Here is a 23,580-nt window from a genome sequence, read left to right as displayed (position 1 = left end):
TTGTGGTTTCCAAGTTATAAAAGTGGTTTACTCTAATTCCCTTTTAGAATGAGGAGTTACTTCACTCCATTCGTAAGAGAAAGAACAATTTTTCATGAAATAAACATGGGTTGGATGTTCCAGGGCAAGGCAATTTTGCAACATGTTTTATGGGCAGCTGCAGAGACAGTGTGGTGCAGCCGCTTCTACCAGGCAGGAGTTCAGTCCGCTCCTGGGGGCACTGAACAATGAGAGGACCCCCAGGGGTAATGGCTAAAAACAAAAATAATTTAATACTTTTTTAGTGTGCGCCATTTACTGCCTGCTTAGCACATGAGGCCATTATGAGCCTGATTGTGTAGGCCTTGTATAGACAGGTGTCAGATTTACATCACCTCCAGCACAGAACGAACTTTCCAGAGATATGCTCGTCATTGAAACCAATGAAGCAGAGAGAACATTGAAACCAACAGTCATTCACAATCGCTCATTCAGGAAATGTACAACTACATTGTATACCTATGTGTAAATACCATGGTGATGGAGCTCTGCACTGATTATGAGGCCGAGTTTTTATGACACAATCAAAGCCATTAAATGACCACTGATCGTTTACATAAAAATTGACTGGTTTTTGTTTACTTACTGGTGGACCGACCATGGACTATAAATGTCTGGGCAGCCCACATATTGTAAACCATCTATGCAGTGTAAGCAACTAACACAAGATCATTCAGCTGTAGGGGATGGGAGCCAATTGTCAGACACAGCCAGACTTCCCAGAGAAAAGATGAACATAGTTAACTTCTCAGTCTCTGTATACACAGCCCTGAATCAGAACTTGTGTGTACAGATTAGAAATCACTGACAGTGCTTCCCCCTCCAGATACATTGATCAAATGATCACAAGGTGTATGGTTAGGACAGGAGCTGCTAGGTCCTAGGACATCCATTCAGCTCTGTCATGCAGGCAGGAAGCTAAAATCCCCCTATAACTGTGGCTATTACAACAGCCCCAGTTACAGGGAAAGCAGCAATAATAATATATGTTAAAATGCCTCCTCCTAGAGGTCCTCTAAGACCTTATAGGGGACACAAAGTGTTTCCAATAAATAAAAATATAAGTAAAAATATCAAAAACAACCTAGAAAAAAAAAAGAAAAAAAAAAAAAAAGATACTGGCAGTCTAAATCACTGTTTTTCGGTCGGCTCCATTAGAGAAAACAAAATATTTCCGTTGTATAAAAATATTTTGAATTGAAAAAGGAATGCAGTTTAAAATGTTTGAAGTTGTCCTTTGTGCTGGTAAAACAATAAAAATGTAAAAAAGTGAAAATAGGCACATATTTCCTAGTTTTCCTTATGTTTTTCCCTATCAGCAAAGGAAGAAAAAAGTATGGTATATAAAAATGACATAACATTAAGCCCCATATATCGTGAAAAAAGAGGCAAGAATTATTTGACTATTTGAAGAGAAAATCTCTAGAAGTTACAAGAGCATTAGTGAAAATTAAATGTGATTGGTCATAAATTGGTTAATGACCTGTTTAGACGACCACAATGCTATGTGCCCACAACTATTGTTAATAGGACTGCTCTGTGCATACAGAATATGGCGTTATTCGTATTGCTTGCTTACACAGCACAATATTCTGCCACAATAACAACTTTTAAGCCTGCTTAAAAATTATCGCTCTCAGCAAGCTTTGTCCAATGAAGGCCTGTTCCCATATTACCGGCCCATCAAAATGGGCCTATAAGCAATGAAATTAATGGCCCCTTGGGATTTTGGGTACGGTTAACTGCAGTAGACACAGCCAGTAGCCAGAGCAGCATTAGAAAAGGAGGATCAGTAAGGTAAGAAATAGTAAATCTCCTTCCTGAACGTTCTTGATTATTTAAAAAGAAAAAAAAAAAGATATCTGTAGTTATTCAATAGAAGTGTAGTTCCTCAATAATACTATTACCTTTTGTACCAATACACCTTCAAAGTATAGATCTAGCCTTTTACTAAAGTTATAAGTAAAAGATTTTAATCAGGGCTGTGGAGTCGGAGTCGTGGAGTCAGTTTTGGTTGGAGTCGGAGTTGGTAGAAATGTACCGACTCCAGCTTTAAAAAAAATGTATTAATATTTCGTAACTGAACTTTCATATGAATTTTATAAATGTTACTCAAATATATATGTTCTATCAAACTATGAACAACAGTGATAAGCAGTTCTGCTGGAGATAGAGACATTTCTTACTTCTTGTGTGTCACTGTTCTCCACTACCCTTATCTAATCTTATACTTGGTTAACCTCATGCTGCCCCAACCCCCCTACTTACAATGTATGAAACTGAAAGTGAAAATGTGTTGCAAATTCTTAGTAGTAAAGCTCCTCCTCTAGACTAGATCATACTAGGTGTGCGTCTTCCAAGCATCTCACAGCTGCCTGCTACTCAGAAGAGGAAGACTGTAAGAAGTATTATCCTTTCAACAAACTTTGCATCAGTTAACTGTGAGTACATGAGGAATAATAACAGTATTACTGACCACTATATCAGTTGTACGACCTGGCAATAATTTTGTACAATTGTTTTTAGGAAAAACAATTGTCATTTGGATTGTGAATGCAGAATTAAAAACCTGAGAATGTCAAAGAAGCATCACATTAAATCAGCTGTATTTGAACATTTCACCATCACTCAAGATAGAAAACATTATGTCTGTCAGTGTATGACAAATGATCCAGACGAAAACAAATGCTGTGAAGCCAAGATGAGTGCATATTCAGGCAAAGATAAAAATGCTCCTACCAGAGCTTCTAATCTAAAGAGACATTTACAGCGCTTTCATCCAGAAGTACTGAAAGCAGTGGATGAGAAAGACTGCATCCAAACTAATGAACCAGTGCCCAGCTCTTCCAGCCAAACAAAGGAGCAGAGAACTTTGCAGCCATCAGTTGCAAGATATTTTGTCAGTGACAAAGTTACTGTGACAATGACAGTAGATACATTTAAAAAACAGATCATAGAGCTTGTTGTAAAGGATAGTGTGCCTATTTCATTATTTTCACGACCAGCTTTTATGTGTCTGAATGGGGAAATGGCCCGCAAGCTTGGTGTTTCTCTGGAGAGAGTATTAGAAAATTAGTAATCGAAGAAGCTTTTAAACAAAAGGAAGAACTTAAAAAAACTCTCAAGGGACGCTTTCGGTTTCTTAAAATGGATGCCTGCACACGTCACAGAGTGAACTATTTTGCCATCAATGTCCGATTTGTTTGTGACAAAAATGAAATAGTTACCAAGACATTGGCAGTAAAAGACACCAAAGCTCATCACACCAGTGAGTTTCTCCAGGTCTTGGTGGAAAAGGTTCTGCAAGACTATGAACTTAAAAAAGAGCAAGTTCTTTCTGTCGTAACTGACAATGCTTCAAATATGATAAGTACTATTAAGCTAATGAATGAGAGTAATGATGGTGACCAGCAGCTAGAAGAACATTCTGGGTCCACAGACACAGAAATGTTTGAAATAGAGGAACACAGTATTGTAACTGAGGAGCAAACTGAAGTTGCTTCAGATGAACAGCAACATGATAGTTTAGATGATCTTGTTGAAACTGTGTCAATATGTTCTTTCATTCATCACATGTGCTGTGTTGTGCATACGCTACAGCTGGCTATAAGAGACAGTCTGCAAGAAGGACATGCTGCTGCACTGATTGGCAAGGTGAGAAAATTGGCTACTGTTGCCAGAACCCCTAAAGTTGACTCAATTTTGAAGAGACGTGCTGGAAAAGGGGCAATTATTGATCAAGCCACACGATGGGGCAGTACTTACTTAATGATTCAGCGCTTGGTTGAACTGAAAACCTTTCTTGTAGACATGGCTAACCCTCAACTGACGCTAAATGAAAGTCAGTGGAATCAGGTGACTGAGCTGGAAAAATTGCTAGAGCACCCATTTACAGTGACTAAAAAATTACAAGCAGAGGACTTAACTCCAGGTATTTTCTTAAAGGAGTGGAAGAACCTGATGTTTCGCCTGTCCCAAAGAGGAGGGTTAATTGCAAGTGGCATTGCTACATCAATGAAACGGAGAGAGGAGCTACTATTACAAAATAACATTCTTTTGACAGCTGTTTATGTAGACCCAATGCATCGGATTCTTCTAGATGATCAACAGCTAAGTAAAGGAAAAGAAGCTCTGTTTGAAATAGCAGTAAGGATGAAAGGGTTGCAGAACAGTCAGGAGGAACAAGAAGAATTTGGTCGTCCTGCCACATCTTCACCCTCATCATCAACTGATGAAGAATTTAATTTCGAAAAATATTTGGATCACAAGGACCGTGCAAAGCGTTCCCGCATAGAAGAGTCATCCCCATCAAGGAACACAGCCAGTACATTTCAGCAGAATTTTTCATGTGCACTAAAAGAAATTGAGAAATTTGACCGTTCATCAAAAATAACAGTGCAACAAGCGATTCCTCTGTATCCTGACATTGTCAGAGATGTTGCCCGAGTGGTTACTGCTTTGCCACAAACACAAGTTAGTGTAGAGAGGTTGTTCTCTGCTCTCAAAATAATTAGATCAGATTTGAGGGCATCCATGAAGGAGGATCTGACAGAGGCAATACTTTTTCTGAGGACAAATTTATAGATTTCTTCTTATTAACTACATAAAAGTGTTTATTGCATATTTACTTACAGTTTAGAAAAGTTTATAAAAGTTATTTGCTATATTCTAATTGTACTCTAATAAATGTAGTTTTTGCTCTAAGTGGTCTGATTACTTATATGATGGTGAGAAACTGAATAAGCACGATGTTTAATATTTTACAACAGTAAATTTGTTGTTATGAATTGTGTTAGCCAGCCATTGTTATGAATTGGCCATTTATGAAGGAGTCGGAGTCGGAGTCGGAGACTGATAAAATCCAGGAGTCGGAGTCGCAACTGTGGCTTACCGACTCCACAGCCCTGATTTTAATTGCTTAAATTAAAGGATTCAAAGTCTAAAAATTATTGCTCTTTTATTAAAAGCTGTAACCATTTTTAACGGGTGCCATATTGGAGACACAAACTTTCTCCATGGTCTATAAAGATATTACAGTAAGATGGGAACGCTTTATGGCAGCTGAAATGTCCTGGACTCAACAGACAGAGAAAGGTCAAGTATAGTATAAGTGATTCCGCAAAGCCCCCCCGTACTCCAGAAATCAGGGAGTGACCAGGAAGGTCAATCAGTGTATAGTGGTACTATCCAGTCTTATTTAGAACTACACACGTGGTCAAAATTGTTGGTACCCCTCGTTTAATGACAGAAAAGCCCACAATGGTAACAGAAATAACTTGAATCTGACAAAAGTAACAATAACTAAAAAAATCTATGAAAACAAACAAATGAAAGTCAGACATTGCTTTTCAACCATGCTTCTATAGAATTTAAAAAAAAAATAAAACTCATGAAATAGGCCTGGACAGAAATGATGGCACCTTAACTTAATATTTTGTTGCACAACCTTTTGAGGCAATCACTGCAATCAAACGATTCCTGTAACTGTCAATGAGACTTCTGCATCTCTCGACAGGTATTTTGGCCCACTCCTCAAGCACAAACTGCTCCAGTTGTCTTGTGTTTGAAGGTTGCCTTTTCCAGACGGCATGTTTCAGCTCTTTCCAAAGATGCTCAATAGGACTTAGGTCAGGGCTCACTCATAGAAGGCCACTTCAGAATAGTCCAGTGTTTCCTCAGCCATTCTTGGGGTGTTTCTAGCTGTGTGTTTTGGGTCATTATCCTGTTGCAAGACCCATGACCTGCGACTGAGACCAAGCTTTCTGACACTGGGCAGCACATTTCTCTCTAAAATCCCTTGATAGTCTTGAGATTTCATTGTACCCTGCACATATTCTAGACAGCCTGTGCCAGATGCAGCAAAGCAGCCCCAGAACATAACATAGCCTCCTCCAGGTTTCACAGTAGGGACAGTGCTCTTTTCTTGATATGCATCATTTTTCCGTCTGTGAACATAGAGCTGATGTGCCTTGCCAAAAAGTTCCATTTCTGTCTCATCTGTAAATAGGACATTCTCCCAGAAGCTTTGTGGCTTATCAACATGTAGTTTGGCAAATTCCAGTCTGGCTTTTTTATGATTTTTTTCAACAATGGTGTCCTCCTTGGTCGTCTCCCATGAAGTCCGCTTTGGATCATAAAACGACGGATGGTGCGATCTGACACTAATGTTCCTTGAGCTTGAAATTCACCTTTAATCTGTTTAGAAGTTTTTCTGGGCTCTTTTGTTAACATTCATATAATCTGTCTCTTTGATTTGTCATCAATTTTCCTCCTGCGGCCACGTCCAGGGAGGTTGGCTACAGTCCCATAGAGCTTAAATTTCTGAATAATATGTGCGACTGTAGTCACAGGAACATCAAGCTGCTTGGAGATGGTCTTATAACTTTTAACTTTAACATGTTTGTCTATAATTTTCTTTCTAATCTCCTGAGACAACTTTTTCGCTTCCTCTGGTGCATGTTGAGTGTGATACACACCATGTCACCAAACTGTACAGGGATTATCTGTAGCCCTCTATACAGGCCCACTCACGGATTCCAAGATTGTAGACACCTGTGATGCTAATTAGTGGACACACCTTGATTTAACATGTCCCACATTATTTTCAGGGGTACCATCATTTCTATCCAGGCCTATTTCATGAGCCTTATTTTTAAAAAAAAAATTCTGTGGAAGCATGGTTGAAAAGCAATTTCTGTACCATTGTGGGTTTTCCTGTCAATAAACGAGGGGTACCAACAATTTTGACCATGTGTGTATCAGTCATTAAATTGCCTACTCACTAATGATAACATGACTCTGCTTATTTCGTCCCAGTCTATACAACAAAGCAGACAAGCAATATACAGTAAATAAGAAATATAAATCTCCTAAAAGTTTTTGATGGTACAACCCTTTTCAATTATGATTTAAGATCGGCTTCGGACAGGATGCCGAAAATAGCATTTGAATTTGCACAGTTGAATAGTCAACATCGGTAAATGAAGAAATGCACCACCAAAGTTGAGATAAAAATGACTAACAGCCATATAACATGTGTTATAATGTTTTAAGTCTGAGACGTTATTCCTTTATCACATAAACAGACTTCAATTAAATGTGAATCAGTAAAAGTGGTTTACAATAATGCGCCTATTTCTATAATAAAGAGCGGCGTTCGGTGTCTAAGGAGCCTACAGCAATTGTCTGCAGTTTAGTTCAATCGAGAGAATTATGGTTCAATTTCTGAGCCGAGAGAAGCTTCGCGTTTTCTAAACATTATATTTCAAACCCAATTGCTAGTCATTCTTATGACATGTACAGCGCATATTACTGCACTTCCACAGCTTCATCAAATGAGCAACAAGTCAACCTGTGCAACTACTTCATGGGAATTGCACTAAATCAGAATGTCACATTATTCAAATACCAACGCTAATGGATACAGTCAGATTATGAAAGGAAAGCGGTCACCAACTTCATGCAGCAACAAAGTGGCTAGGGGATAACTTGCTGAACTTTAGGGGTCCGAATGCCGAGAGACTGAGGTTCTAGAACCCCAAGAACGATGCTATGTAGCCCAATCTTGAATAGAGTGTGTGCATACTGTCTGCTATTGCTAATTTGCCGTCAATGTGATTGTCAGAAATAGCTGAGCGCAGCACTTGGCTTCCTCTGGCGGTCCCATAGACAACCAATGGAGTAAGGGGTTGTACACCTGCACTCCTTTCAAGACCTTTGTTTAACCACAGCAGGAGCTGAGGATGGAGTCTTCCTACTCATGAGTGTCTGGCAAGCCCTGACCTCTCGCTAGACTACTTGTATGATGACTTACAAAAAAGTATTACAGAGTTACAGCAGGTTTTGCCATGTAATACTAATTTCTCACTCATTTATAGCTTTTGGGATTTATTTTTATAAAGACGTGCTCCCATCAAAGTTTTTTGTTCATGTGGATCCACACAGGCTCCCTGGAATTGCGCTCCTGCGCAGGCGTACTTATCTGCCCTGTTGTGGGCAGAGCAAAGTCCTGCCGTGCACAGGCGCTGGGCATCTCTAACCTTTCCCGACGCCTGTGCACTGCAGTACTTTGCGCTGTTCTCAACAGGGCAGAGATGTACGCCTGTTCAGGAGCGCGATGCCGGGGAGCCTGTGCGGATGATGCAGGGACGCATCATCCACACGAATCAAGAAGGAGGACGGCATCGCAAGAAGACGGGAGTCGCCGGACCAAGAAGAGAAACACCCCCAGGACCAGACTGCACTGAAGGTGAGCATAATAAACGTTATTTTTCTTCTCTTACAGGTCGGATCGGGGGTTTATCTACAGCATTACAGAATGCTGTATATCAGCCCTAAAAGGTGATGGCCGCAACTTACATCGGCCAACCCTGGTGATAAGTTCCCTTTAACTGGGTAGAAAGGCAAAATGAGCAATTGTAAGTACACAGTACTATACAAGATGATGACTGTAATATATTAAGTGGATACAAACTCTCATGGGAGTGCTTCTTTAAATGCAGTCTCTATCTATATGGAAAAAAAAAAAATTCATGATGTTCTAGTTTTCACAGTGACCACCAAGACCTCACATTTGGCTCCTACTTTCCAACTTGTAGAGGTTTTTCAGTTTGTGCTGTTTACAAGGGACACCATATCAGAGGTAAACTTATCATCATCATTCTCATCACTGGACAGGATTTCAGTATATGGTAGTTGTGAGGAGAAGGCCAGAGATTAAAGATTATTGGACCCATGGACGTAGAACGGATTCCACGGCTCCAAGGAATGTTGACTCTTTCCAGCACGGAACACCCGTAATATCAATATTCTTGGGTTTTCTTAAAGATTTATTAGAGACTTGCTCGCTAGTTTAGGTGCGAAAAGTGGTCAGGCTCACAAAACAATGTTTCCAATCAGTGACAGTAAGCAGATGAAGATGTGAAGCCTGGATCTTATGCATACATAAGGCTAGACAGAAGATTGGCAATCAGGTACAGCAATCATTCCATTACCCTGGTTAGAGTCTCAGGGGCTTCAAGCTGTTGTTCTCCCAGTCACTAGTCCCATTATGTGGATGGGGACAGTAGACCCAGTGGAGCCATCGCAATAGGGGGTCTTGCACACAGTCCCAGATGATGACCTTGGCACCAGCAAAATACCTCTACCAATGCATAGCAAAATACCTCTACCAATGCACAGCAAAATACCTCTACCAATGCACAGCAAAAAACCTCTACCAATGCACAGCAAAATACCTCTACCAATGTACAGCAAAATACCTCTACCAATGCACAGCAAAATACCTCTACCAATGCATAGCAAAATACCTCTACCAATGCACAGCAAAATACCTCTACCAATGCACAGCAAAATACCTCTACCAATGCACAGCAAAATACCTCTACCAATGCACAGCAAAATACCTCTACCAATGCACAGCAAAATACCTCTACCAATGCACAGCAAAATACCTCTACCAATGCACAGCAAAATACCTCTACCAATGCACAGCAAAATACCTCTACCAATGCACAGCAAAAAACCTCTACCAATGCACAGCAAAATACCTCTACCAATGTACAGCAAAATACCTCTACCAATGCACAGCAAAATACCTCTACCAATGCATAGCAAAATACCTCTACCAATGCACAGCAAAATACCTCTACCAATGCACAGCAAAATACCTCTACCAATGCACAGCAAAATACCTCTACCAATGCACAGCAAAATACCTCTACCAATGCACAGCAAAATACCTCTACCAATGCACAGCAAAATACCTCTACCAATGCACAGCAAAATACCTCTACCAATGCACAGCAAAATACCTCTACCAATGCACAGCAAAATACCTCTACCAATGCATAGCAAAATACCTCTACCAATGCACAGCAAAATACCTCTACCAATGCACAGCAAAATACCTCTACCAATGCATAGCAAAATACCTCTACCAATGCACAGCAAAATACCTCTACCAATGCATGGTAAAATATCTCTACCAATGCATAGTTACCTTTGGGAGAGTTGAGGTGATTTCCGAAAGCCGGGCTCAATTTCAGAAGGACGGATGGAGCTGGATACATGTGCTACGGTAGCGTTATCCATCATCTGGAGGACATGGGCTGTGACTGTAGACTATACAGGAGATGCAAAAGCTGTGGGCCAATCAAAAGTTGGGAGACAGTGGATATCCCCTGGTATGGCGGCAGTGGAACTACCAACCACAGGCAATCCCTGCATGCTTTGGGGCTATCGAACAGCCATGCAGCCGACGGGACTCAAACATATTTTTCGAGCATGCCGAAGACACTCTGTTGGCACCCAAGCATGCTTGGATAACACCTTATCCGAGAGTGTTCGCTTATCACTATTGCATTGTTAACCTGCCTAGGTGACTAATAAAACCCACAAACTCAAATCTTCACTGTAGTGTTTATTAAACATGTCTGTTTTAGGAAAACCTTATCAATAGAAAAAAAAAAAAAAAACAACTATTCATGAGTGTCTTCTCCTATATTTCTGCTTTAAAGGGGTTTTTCCAAAACTAAATTTAACTTCGTCCTAAACTGTTTAATGTCATAATCTAATCTCTTTTTCAAATATACTTTAATTAAAAATTGTCTATCCTTTCATAATTACACTAACTGCTTTATTTTTTTTCCGACGACTTCCTCTTTAATGACGATTTGTACAAAAATCCCAGTGCATGCTAGGATACTCTAATAAAGCGTTATCAGAGACCTCCGTTCCAGGGGCTGGGTTGGTACCCTGCTCTCTTAAGCATGCGTCACTTGTCAATTCTGACGCATGCTAAGTAAATTCCTATCACTGTTCTTCTCAGTGCACAGTGACAGTGCTCTCTCTCGCCGACTCTGATCAGAAGTGACGAACCGGCAACAGAGCGCACTGTCATTACACATTGTAAGTAAAGAACGAGAGAGTAGAGACCAGCGGCGTCCCCCACAAGTGACGTCACTGATGATGCTTTGTTTCAGGGATTCTGGCACTCTCAAATGAAGCCTCATCAAAAGGAAAGTAGTAAAAAAAAAAATATTACTAAAAGTAGTTAGATAGTGTAGTGAATGAAGGATAGTATCTTAGAGAAAACGTTAGATTATGACATTAAATAAAGTTTAAAATGAAAATAAAATTTTAATTCAGACAACTCCTTTAAGCTATTCCTTGCAGAAATTTATGAATGAATAATTGGCTATTACCAGTTGGAGGATGCCCCTATTCTCTGACACTGTCCTATCAGAGCTGACTATCAAACTGCATAGGGACACACCCCTTTGGACAAAGGGACTAGTAACACCCAGTTGTCAGTATATTTGCGTATTTCTAGGGGGAATCGGTCTATACTAGGACAGACTTGACACCAAATGATTTTTCCATGACGGATTTGTAAAGAGAGTAATGATGGACACAAGGTCGTGCGGGCCTGAATATTGCGGTGGATAGCCACGGGCGGACTCACAGCACTGCAAATCTGTAGAAGATCTCTTAGGGCCAGCCTGAGATTTCTGCTGCAGACTATAAAGCAAAAACACATTTAATTTCTCGTAGGAAGAATCCGCTGTGTGAACATACCCATAAGTGTTCACTAAAGAAGACCTCAAGGATTGCAGGAGTCAAGTTTCAAAATGAGACCTGCCAACAATAAACAGACCTAGGACTGAAATATTACCACTCTCAACCAGTAATACCAGTGACAATAAAGACTTCGAAAGAAAGTTTCTATAAACACATGTCATGCTGCTCCTCTCCCCCGCTAATCTGCTGCTCCCCTCTAGAACTACCTAATCTCTAGGTTTATACAAACTAGTCATTTCCATTGGCCTGGCCACATGTCCTCTTCTGGGCAGAAATGTTTAAGTAATGCATAGTTTATAAGGAAGAGCTAAGCCTCCTAAAGTCATAAGATGCTCCATGAGATCCCCTGCTCCAAGTCACTAGCAGATAGCACTAGAATAATCCAGCGCGGACTCACTACTAGCACAGCGAAAGCAGCCGGTGCCATCCTGAGCATCACACACGGCTTCCACTGTCCTCACTTCACCCCACAGCATTCCAATGAATCTGCACAAAATAAAAGGTCCCAGTGCCCTCAGCAGGAGAGCGCTCCGCACCAGATTCTGCGCTGCCATGGGTTATTCATCCACGTCACAAATCAGGAATCTTGTGATTCTTCTAACAAATGCTTGAAGACGCAGAACTTTCATATTTTCTGAATGTCACTGCTTAACCACCGATACATAAAAAGTGTTACATTGGATATACTGGCAAACAAACCAGATGGTCGTCCCGTTCTGTAAAGATCCCTGGGTCCTCCACGTTAATCCAATACGTATGTGGACATTTACAGTCAGACTTCTCATTTTTAGTCCATCACAAAGTATTATTCACACATCTGGTGGATAATTTCCAGCTTTTTCATATATGAATGACCATGTTCCAGATAACAAGAAGGTATGGACTAATTCATGATTTAAAGGGAATCCAACACTACGTTTTTACCATCTAATCTGAGAGAATAATGTGAAGACAGAGACTCTGATTCCAGTGATGTGTCACTTACAGGGCTGCTTGCTGTCATTTTTATACGATCACTATATTATTAGCAGGAGATAATAATCAGAGGACTAGTAAATCTGTAGCCAGGTAGTCAGGCATATACATGAGCTCTGTATAACCCAACCCACACCACTAATCGGCAGCTTTCTGACTGCACAATGTACACAGAAAACTACCAATCAGTGATGTGGGCGGGGTTATCCAGGGCTCAGCATTCAGAGAACTGCTAGATCTGCAGCAGAGAAATCTGTGATTTTATCAATGTGACAGCAAGATGCCAAGTAAGTGATACATTGCTGGAATCGGGGTCCCTTTTCCAACATTATGCTGCTCAGATGCGATAGCAAAAACCTGGTGACAGAATACTTCTAGGAAAAAAATAAATAAAACACAAAAGATAGGAAGGTGTTAAAACGCAAAGCGGACTTTTTTTATACATACAAAAATGTGTGAATAAATAAATATATATATATATACATACACACACACACACACACACACACACACACACACACACACACACACACACACACACACACACACACACATATATACACATACATACACATATGTATAAATATAATACGTCACATGTGATTAATAATACCGTAATCTATGCAAAGCAATAGAAGTAGATCCATAGGCACATGCCCCTATAGAAGCATAGTACGGGCACATTTACCTCCCATACGGAGGGTCCCGCTGCGCGGTCATTCTTCTTCTAGATAAGCATTTTCCTAATGTGTAATACAGCTTCTTTTTATAGAAAGAGGCTACATTTTTTTTCTTTTACAAACCAAAAGAAAAGGCCCTCAGTTTAGACTCGACTCAGTGATACCATATGTGCAAATATCAAATATCGCCACACACATACATCCAAGGGGTATGGAGTGGCGACGCTGAAGCCCGACCTGTCCCGGCGCGCTCCACATTTTGCATTTCACTACAGGCACACGTGTTTCTGTGTGCGAGATGGCTGCGAACAAGGCTTTTTATTTTATTCCTCCCCCCTCTGGCAGCAGCACCCAACTGTATTTCACGACGTAACATCCATTGAGCAGCAAGTAGCGGATGATGCTTAAGAGGTTAACTCGGCCCATATCTGGCCCCTCTCCAGCCTTCGGAGAAGAATCCCTACTAATGTGAGAGCACAAAGCAGCAGAGTCCAGGCCGGCTGTGATTAATAGACTGCTGAATGCGCTCCTTTCCTCGCGCACACACACACTTTTCATTCCCCTGCTTCCATAGATCATGGACTTATCCTCGAAATATCTGACTGAAATTGAATTTGGCTTCTCTCTCAACCGTTCATTTCCTATGTTATGCAAGGTTATATCCTTTTCTGCATGAGCAGAACCAAACCAGCTGCAGCTCGGGAGGAGAAAATATGTTTTCAATTATGGAGCTGGCCTGAAAACAGAATGGTAGATGTGAGAGCGCCCTTAATAGAGCCATCATTGAGTGAACCTGCTAGACGGAATCCTATTAATTAGGTGTTTAGCCTTACACAGGGAACCTTTGATACCGCGCGCGCGCTCTACCTGGCATGCCGGCGCTTTGGAACGCAGCAGGAAGCTAATATGGCAAACTTCCTCAATTGGCTATGCAAAGGGCTGACATTTGAAACGGAGATGATTGCGATGAAATATTGACTTTCACGAGTGCGTTCGGCAACGAAGAGAATGAATGAGAATTTACTGAGCTGGCAACGCGAGCCGCCGCATTATGGAGAGATTATTTTTCCCTCAAGGAGGTAGACTGACTAAGAAAAGCATGTAGTGGGGAAAAAAATGCCGCTTCCTCGCAGAAGCTATGGGAGTTTTGTGCTCCGGTCTCCATTTAGAAAATGGAGTTTGGTCTGAGAGGGAATAAGGGAAAAAAACACAGCAAGGCACACAATGAGGTCTGCGCCTACTCGTCAGCCCGACTCTGGTGCCACCGGGAGGAAGTGACAGCCGTGAACTCAGAAAAGACGTCTTGGCCATTTTATACTCCTTCCGTGTTTTCTTCTGTCACTTACTTGTAATTGTGTAATGCATTTGTCGTTCGAACTCGCCTGATGGAATGGTGAATGCAGACACAAATAAGCAATCTTCCCACTGTACGACTAAATGCTGAAAAAATGAAGCTACTGAAAGCCTAGAGCTTATCCCACGAATCATTTTATACTAAACGTAAAATAGCTTATTGTTTCTTGTTTCAAAGTATTCCCTTGTAGCTACTGTGAACAAACTTTGGACTGAATCAGTCTCCTTCTTCCTCTGGCAGCTAACCTCTTTTTCTCTCCTGTAGAGGGAGGTTGTTTTCTGTTACAATGTCATACTATTGAAAAAGCTAGACTCTTTACACGATCAGCAGAGCTGAAAGACATTTCTAATGGCTGCTCTGCAGAACAGAAGACAACTGTGCAGAGAACGGGCTGTGGTAAAGGTGACAGAGCATGTGTGTCCTCCAACATCCAGCATGAGAATACCAAAAATTGTTATGTTCCACACACTGAATATAATATTTAATGGTGGGATATTCCTGTTAAGCATATATAATGAGATAGTTATCCATTTTTTTTTTCCCAAACTTAAAATGTTTTGCCCACCAGAAAATGCTTGTACAACTTTGCAGTGTTTCTGGATATAAAATAGCTTACTTTTTGTTTCTTGTTTCCAAGTAACCCATAGTTGTTACTGCTAATCTGTGCTTCTGGGAACAGACTCTGGACTGAATTAATCTCCTCCCCCCTCTGGCAGCTAAACTTTTTTTTTCTCTTTGTAGAAGGAGGTTTGTCTTCTGTAATACTGCCATACTATTGCAAAAGTTCTGCTCTTTACCTGACAAGCAGGTCTGAAAGACATTTCTAATGTCTGCTCTGCAAAGAAAAGCAGATCACTGCATGTTCGCCAGCATCCAGCATGCGATTAACTAAAATTATTAATATTTTTCTCTATACAGTGGATATGACATTTAATGGTGAGAAAAAACCATGGCTATTCAATCAGTCAGGCCCAGGGCCACGTCTGCCCCCATCTATTTTGAGGCCTGCTGGCACATAGCGAGGTGAGATTCTAGACATTGGACCATCATGATTGGGTACACCTTGTCATGGTGGGATGGCTTATGTTTTTTTTTTTAATTAAAAAAAAAAAAGGTAAATAAGTACTCCGTATTTTTACAAGTGTTAGTGTTACTACAGCGTGAATGTGTACCTACATGCTACACTTATACTAACAGGTGTGCTGACCAATAAATTTTGTTTTGCTATCCAATCAGTGCTCCGACCCCAGAGAACCCGGTTCATCATTACAATGAGGAGGCAGAGCCAATCATGTGGGCCCAGCATCTCCTTATCCAAATTTTAACAAAATTTTTTTTTTTTTTTTTTTTACAGAATTGCACCCGGGACTTTCTAGAACTTGACTAATGGATGATCACAGCAAGATATGGAAGAGATGTCCAAAGTCTCGCTCTAACAGTAAAGAATCCCTGCCTATGATGATTGTGAAACCTTCTCTCCTTGAGTGGTAGAGTGACGGGGGCTTTAGAAGGAGGGTTTTTGTTTTGAGTGCAAACGAGGGGAGTTCACTTTACAGTCAGGTGAGATGTTCAACAAAAACAATGATGTTGGGTATCGGTCAAGCAGTATAGAGAGCAAATCACAAAATACAACATTTTGGGCACCAAAAATATATTATATTATTATTCTCATGGATGTTTTCCGCTATTCCATGTGCTGTTTGTTTTAGAAACGTACAGCACAAAGACCTGAACAAGTCAGTAGGGCTAGACAGTGCTGATGAGCCAACGTGCTCAGATAACGTGTTATTCCACCATGCTCGGGCGCTAACCGAGTGTCTTTGCCGTGATTGAATAATATGGTCGAGTCTCTGCAGCTGCATGTCTCGCGGCTGTTCGACAGCCACAACACATGCAGGGATGGCCTGTTTGTTAGGTAATCCCTGTATGTGTTGCGGCTGTCGAACAGCCACGAGACATGCAGCCGCGGGGACGCAAACATATTTTTCCAGCGTGCCAAAGACACTCAGAGCATGCTCATATAACTCCTTATCCGAGCACATTGGCTCATCATCAGTAGACAGACAACGGATGCCTGAGTAGAGAAAAATCCAGCGCATGTCCTAGTCTTCATATCTGTGAATCAGACATTTGAGTGAGAAAAAACGAGCACACAAAAATCACCCATTTTGCATGGATATGTAAAATCGGACACACACAAGTCCATAAGGTCTAAGAGACCATAACGGCCCATTACCAGGCTCTTTCCAAACCATTACCCAAATCCCAATATTTGCTTTCATACGTCACCCAAATCCTTAGAGAGATGTCCTCCGGTCCATCACACACAAGCTGTGACAGTGAGGGATAACTATGTGTAGACGGTCTACACAGCAGATATTAAGGACTGCGAGGGGGGTAATTACACAGCAGCAGATAAATGACACATAGAAGGCGTTCGGCTGAAGATGAATGATTCATTACGGATTAAATAATAAAATCATCGTAAAACTTCCCTCAATAAACAGCAATAAACGTTTTGTGCTGACGGCGCCAGACTTAAAGTGGTCTTACCTCTGCTTGGAAACTCTTTAACAGCGGAGCTACCTGTTTGCGCAAGTCCTATGGGAGAACAGAGACAATCATTAGCGTTGTGTAAAGCCGGCAGAAACAAAATGACATCTCGCTCACAATCCCGCTCACCAGACGTTAGCTGGCGCTGCCTCCATTTGGCAAATCAAACCCCCATAGAAGACTCTTATGCTCGTGGAAATATGGCATGCGCCCACATTATAGATCTCATAGGAGAAGTCATCCTAAATATACCCCACAGAATTACATTTCTGGCAGTGAAATTATTACTTTTGTTACTGATCCAAGCGAACGGCAGAATAGCAGGCCACGTTTAGATCTTGGCAGCACGAAGTCTCTGGTGGCCGGACTTCATTTCCAGTTCTATTTTAAAGGCAAGCGCCAGCCAAGTGCCTCACTCCCCACCCCCATACTCGCCCCATTTTGGCAGGAGATGCCCGTCGTCGTCCCCCCCCCCCCATCCCAAACTCTAGCACACAGCCTTCATGTGACGGAACACACATTTAATATAGGAATATGACCAAAAATATATATTTACAGTATTGGGCAAACTTTATAAGCAGGGGCGGAAAAAAAATGCTCCAAAGTAAGAACGCTTTCAAAAATGGAAGTATCAATGGTTTATTCTTAGTAATTAACAAAATGCAAAGTAAGTGAACTTAAGAGAAATCAATATTAGGAGTGAAGAACACATTTCCTTTATTTTCCCACTGACAGATAAATTAAAAAAAAGAAAAAAAAAATGCCAATTATACAAAAATGAAGCCACGTGTCACAAAAAACAAAAAAATAGATATGAGTATTATCATTGAATATCCAAATGACAAAAAAAATACAGATGTTTTAAACTGCATGTACAAAAAAATCTGAGCTCTGCAAAATCTGCAGCAGGGAAACCTGAATCTGTCACAACTGCTGCACCCAAATAAACTAAGTGATACATCGCTGGAATGAGGGTCTCTGGCCCTACATCATGCTGCTCTCAGATTATATAGCAAAAACCTGGTGGAAGATTCCCTTTAAGAGGACAAGAACATTTACAGTAAATGGAGACAGGGCCGTAAAGTCAGTTTTGGGTGCAGCCTATAGAACTGCTCCACCTAACTCCAAGAAAGAAAAATATTGATATTACGGTATATAACTAATTTATTAAATGCACTGTTGTATATTTACTTATACAGGAAACTAGGAAGTGTATGAGGACCTCCCAACTGGATGTCAGGGGACAGAAGGATCGGGTAGTTTACTTATTAGCGCTTGATACATCCACTCTTCCCAATGGAAACAGGATATCAGGACTCTTCAGACCTACAGAGGACTACCCATTCCTGCTACTACATGTGGGGACAAATGTCACCGCAAGAAATGACCTGGAAACCATCTGCAGAGACTTTGAAGACTTAGGCAAGAAAGTGAAAGAACTGGGAGCGCAGGTGGTCTTCTCTTCCACCCTCCCAGTGGATGGCCATGGAACAAGGAATAAGCCATCAGCAAGGATTTGGATTTCTGGATCACGGAGTGAATTACCTATACGATGGACTACTTGCTAGAGATGGGGTGCACCTTACGAAGACTGGAAAACATGTATTTGGAAGTCGCCTTGCTACACTCATCAGGAGTGCTTTAACCCCTTAACCCCCAAGGGTGCTTTGCACATTGATGACCGGGCCAATTTTTACAATTCTGACCACTGTCCCTTTATGAGGTAATAACTCTGAAACACTTCCATGGATCCCGGTGATTCTGACACTGTTTTCTCGTGACATATTGTACTTCATGTTAGTGGCAAAATTTCATTCAAATAACTTGCGTTTATTTGTGAAAAAAACCCAGAAATTTGGCGAAAATTTTGAAAATTTCGCAATTTTCCAACTTTGAATTTTTATGCCCTTAAATCACAGAGATACGGCACACAAAAAACTTAATAAGTAACATTTCCCACATGTTTACTTTGCATCAGCACAATTTTGGAACCAAAATTTTTTTTTGTTAGGAAGTTATAAGGGTTAAAATTTGACCAGCGTTTTCTCATTTTTGCAACATCATTTTATTTTTACGGACCACATCACATTTGAAGTCACTTTGAGGGGTGTATATGATAGAAAATACCCAAAAGTGACACCATTCTAAAAACTGCACCCCTTAAGGTGCTCAAAACCACATTCAAGAACTTTATTAACCCTTCAGGTGCTTCACAGGAATTTTTTGAATATTTAAAAAAACAAAAATGAACATTTAACTTTTTTTCACAAAAAAAATACTTCAGATTCAATTTTTTTTATTTTACCAAGGGTAACAGGAGAAGTTGGACTGCAAAAGTTATTGTGCAGTTTGTCCTGAGTACGCTGATACCTGATATGTGGGCAGGGGAACCACTGTTTCGGCGCATGGCAGAGCTCAGAAGGGAAGGAGCGCCGTTTGACTTATTCAATGCAAAATTGACTGGAATTCAGATCGGACGCCATGTCACGTTTGGAGAGCCCCTGATCTACCTAAACAGTGGAAACCCCCCACAAGTGACCCCATTTTTGGAAACTAGACCCCCCCCGAGGAACTGTGGTGAGAACTTTGAACCCACAACGGCTTCACAGAAGTTTATAACGTACAGTGTACAATTAAAAAATCTTATTTTTTCCACAAAAATGATCTTTTCACCCCCAATTTTTATTTTTCCAAGGCTAACAGGACCTAAAAGTTATTGTGCAATTTGACCTGAGTACGCTGATACCCCACATGTGGGGGTAAGCCACTATTTGGGTGCATGGCAGAGCTCGGAAGGGAAGCAGCGCCATTTGACGATTTTGGCTGGAATTGAGATCGGACACCATGTTGCGTTTGGAAAGCCCCTGATGTACCAAAACAGTGAAAACCCCCAACAAATTACACCATTTTGGAAACTAGACCCCCCAAGGAACTTATCTAGATGTGTGGTGAGCATTTTGAACCCCTCCGTGCTTCACAGAAGTTTATAACGCCCAAGCGTGAAAATAAAAAAAAATCGTATTTTTTCAACAAACATGATCATTTAGTCCCCATTTTTTTATTTTCCCAAGGGTAACAGGAGAAATTGGACCCCAAAAGTTGTTGTCCAATTTGTCCTGAGTATGCGGATACCCCATATGTGGGAGAAAACTACTGTATGGGCGCATGGCAGAGCTCGGAAGGGAAGTAGTGACATTTTGAAATGCAGACTTTGATGGAATGGTCTGCGGGTGTCATGTTGAATTTGGAGAGCCCCTGATGTACCTAAACAGTGGAAACCCCCCACAAGTGACCCCATTTTGGAAACTAGACCCCCCTAAGGCACATATCTAGATGTGTGGTGAGAACTTTGAACCCCCAAGTGCTTCACAGAAGTTTATAACGCCCGGGCGTGAAAATAAAAAGATCATTTTTTTCGACAAAAATGATATTTTTCCCCTAATGTTTTATTTTCCTAAGGGTAACAGGAGAAATTGGACCCCAAAAGTTGTTTTGCAATTTGTCCTGAGTAGGCTGATACCCCATATGTGGGGGTAAAACACTGTTTGGGCGCATGGCAGAGCACCATTTGACTTTTTCAACGCAGAATTGGCTGGAATTGAGATCAGACGCCATGTTGCATTTGGAGAGCACCTGATGTGCCCAAACAGTGGAAACCCCCAATTATAACTCCAACCCTAACCCCAACACACCCCTAACCCTAATCTCAGCCCTAACCCTAGCCCTAACCCTAGTCCTAATGGGAAAATGGAAATAAATACATTTTCTTTTAATTTTATTATTTTTCCCTAACTAAGGGGGTGATAACGGGGGGTTTGATTTACTATTTATAGCGGGATTTTATTTTTGGCAGCTGTCACACACTAAAAGACGCTTTTTATTGTAAAAATAGTTTTTGCATCAGAACATATTGAGAGCTATAATTTTTACATATTTTGATCCACCGAGTCATGTGAGGTCTTATTTTTTCCAGGACGAGCTGACGCTTTTATTGTTATCATTTTTGGGCACGTGACATCTTTTGATCGCTTTTTATTCCGATTTTTGGGACGCAGAATGAACAAAAACCAGCGTTTCATGAATTTCTTTTGGGGGGTGCGTTTACACCGTTCCGCCTGCGGTAAAATTGATAAAGTGGTTTGTTTATTCTACGAGTCAGTACGGTTACAGCGATCTCTCATTTAGGACTTTTTTTATGTTTTGGCGCTTTTATGCAATGAAAACAATTTTATATGAAAAATAATTATTTTTGCATCGCTTTATTCTGCGAGCTATAATTTTTGTATTGTTTTGCTGATGATGCTGTATGGCGGCTCGATTTTTGCGGGACAAGATGACGTTTTCAGCGGTACCAAGGATATTTAGATGCGTCTTTTTGATCGCGCTTTATTGTACTTTTTGTTTGGCGGTATGATAATAAATCATTTTTTGCTTAGTTTTTTATTTTTATTTTTTAAGGTTCGCTAAAGGGGTTAACTAGTGGGACAGCTTTGTAGGGCGGGTCGTTACGGACGTGGCGATTCCAAATATGTGTACTTTTATTGTTTTGTTTTTTTTAATTTCCAAAAAAATGAATTTATTAGGGAATATTTTTTTTTTTTAATTTAGCGATTTTTAAAAAATTATTTTCACACTTTTTTTTTTTTTTTTAACTTTATTACATTGTCCCAGGGGGGACATACCTGTCATGTGACAGATCGCTGATCTGTCACATCACAGATCACTGTGACAGATCAGTGATCTGTCACAGGCACTGCACAGGCTTTCCTCATGCCTGCGCTTTGCAGGCACTGAGGAAGCCAGCTCCCTGCAGGCCCCCGAAGGTCCCCGACACCATCTTGGATTCGAGGACCTGCAGGGATGGAGCCCCCCCGCAGCAGCGCTGCACATTGCGCTGTTGTGGGGGGCTCAGGGAAGCACGGAGGGAGCCCCCTCCCTGCCGATGCTTCCCTTTAACCCCTGGTACACCGTGATCGTGTTTGATCGCGGTGTGCAAGGGGTTAACATGTCGGGGGGGTCCGTGACCGCCCCTGACACATTGTGCCGGGTGTCAGCTGTGATAATCAGTACTATCCCGTCCCTGGGAATTAAGTCCCAGGGCACATGGACGGGATAGTACGTCACATGACAGAAAGGGTTAAACTAGAACAATGTGGGAAGGGAAGCAAAAGGCCAGAAAAAGCCATACACCTGGCAAATGCGATTGAGAACTCTGCTATTAGAAGTGGAAAGGAAGAACAAAGACAAAAGAATCTAAATAATAAAAATATTGGAGAAAGAGAAACCAATCCCAAACTAAAATGTTTCTATACTAAATGAATAAATAAAAATAAATAATGCACAAAGCATGGGCAACAAACAAGGAGAATTGGAACTACTAACATAGGAAAAGAAATATGATGTCATTGGAATCACTGAAACTTGGCGGGACAATACACATGATTGGAATACAAGGCTAGAAGGATACAACTTATTTGCTAGAAACAGACTTGATAAACGAGGAGGAGGTGTCGCATTGTATGTTAGAAACGCGTATATCTGCACAGAGATTGAAGCTTCAGAGACTGGGAGTTCTGTGGAAACTGTTTGGGTAAGAATACAAGGACAGAATAATGGAAAGGACACCATTGTAGGCATTTACTACAGGCCGCCTGTGCAAGCTGAAGATATGGATGAACTCTTTATGCATCAAATGGCCAAGTTCTCCAAAAAATATGACATAGTTGTCATGAGAGATTTCAACTATCCAGACATTTGTTGGGAATCTCTCACAGGCAAAACTAACAGGTCAAGGAAATTCTTATCCTCTCTTGCTGACAACTTTATCTTCCAAAAGGTAGGGGAGAAAACAAGCGGATCTGCTACCTTGGATCTAATCCTTATAAACAGGGAGGAAATGGTTGAGGAGGTAAAAGTGGCTGGGACCCTAGGAGGTAGCGACCATGCTATTTTAGAATTTTGGATAACTAGAGGAGGAAGACCTGTGAAGACTCAGACGTCAAGGTTAGATTTCAGAAAGGCAGATTTTAAGGGATTCAGAAAGAGAATTGGAGGGATCCAATGGCTTGATATCCTTAAAGACAAAAATGTCCAGGAAGGATGGGAAATCTTGAAAAATGAAATTCTCAAAGCACAATTGTTAACAATTCCGAAAAGAGGTAAGAATAGGAAGCGTTTAAGGAAACCAGGATGGATGAACACAGAACTTAAGCACATGCTAAAAAGGAAGAAAGAAATGTTTACAAAATGGAAAGAGGGAGGCATATCTAAAGAAGACTATAATGCTGTCTGCAAAACCTGCAGGGCACAAATCAGATTATCTAAAGCTGACAATGAATTGAGGCTTGCAAGAGACGTCAAAAGCAATAATAAAGGATTTTGGGGATATGTCAAAAGTAA

At 40.9% G+C, this 23,580-nt stretch overlaps 1 protein-coding gene across 3 annotated transcripts in view; it reads right to left on the bottom strand.

The window, feature by feature from the left end:
* Positions 1 to 23,580, bottom strand: part of CUX1 (cut like homeobox 1) — a 441,317-nt gene that overhangs the window by 288,151 nt on the left and 129,586 nt on the right. For all 3 annotated transcript variants that reach the window (XM_073565621.1, XM_073565622.1, XM_073565623.1), the window contains exon 3: positions 17,182 to 17,229. In XM_073565621.1, coding sequence (XP_073421722.1) covers positions 17,182 to 17,229 — 48 coding nt within the window. The remainder of the gene's footprint in view (positions 1 to 17,181; positions 17,230 to 23,580) is intronic.

The sequence above is a fragment of the Dendrobates tinctorius genome, unplaced genomic scaffold (genome assembly GCF_039654945.1).
Source record: "Dendrobates tinctorius isolate UK_male_01 unplaced genomic scaffold, ASM3965494v1 ptg000016l, whole genome shotgun sequence".
Classification (NCBI taxonomy): Eukaryota; Metazoa; Chordata; class Amphibia; order Anura; family Dendrobatidae; genus Dendrobates; species Dendrobates tinctorius.
This window is presented reverse-complemented; position numbering and strand designations above follow the sequence as displayed.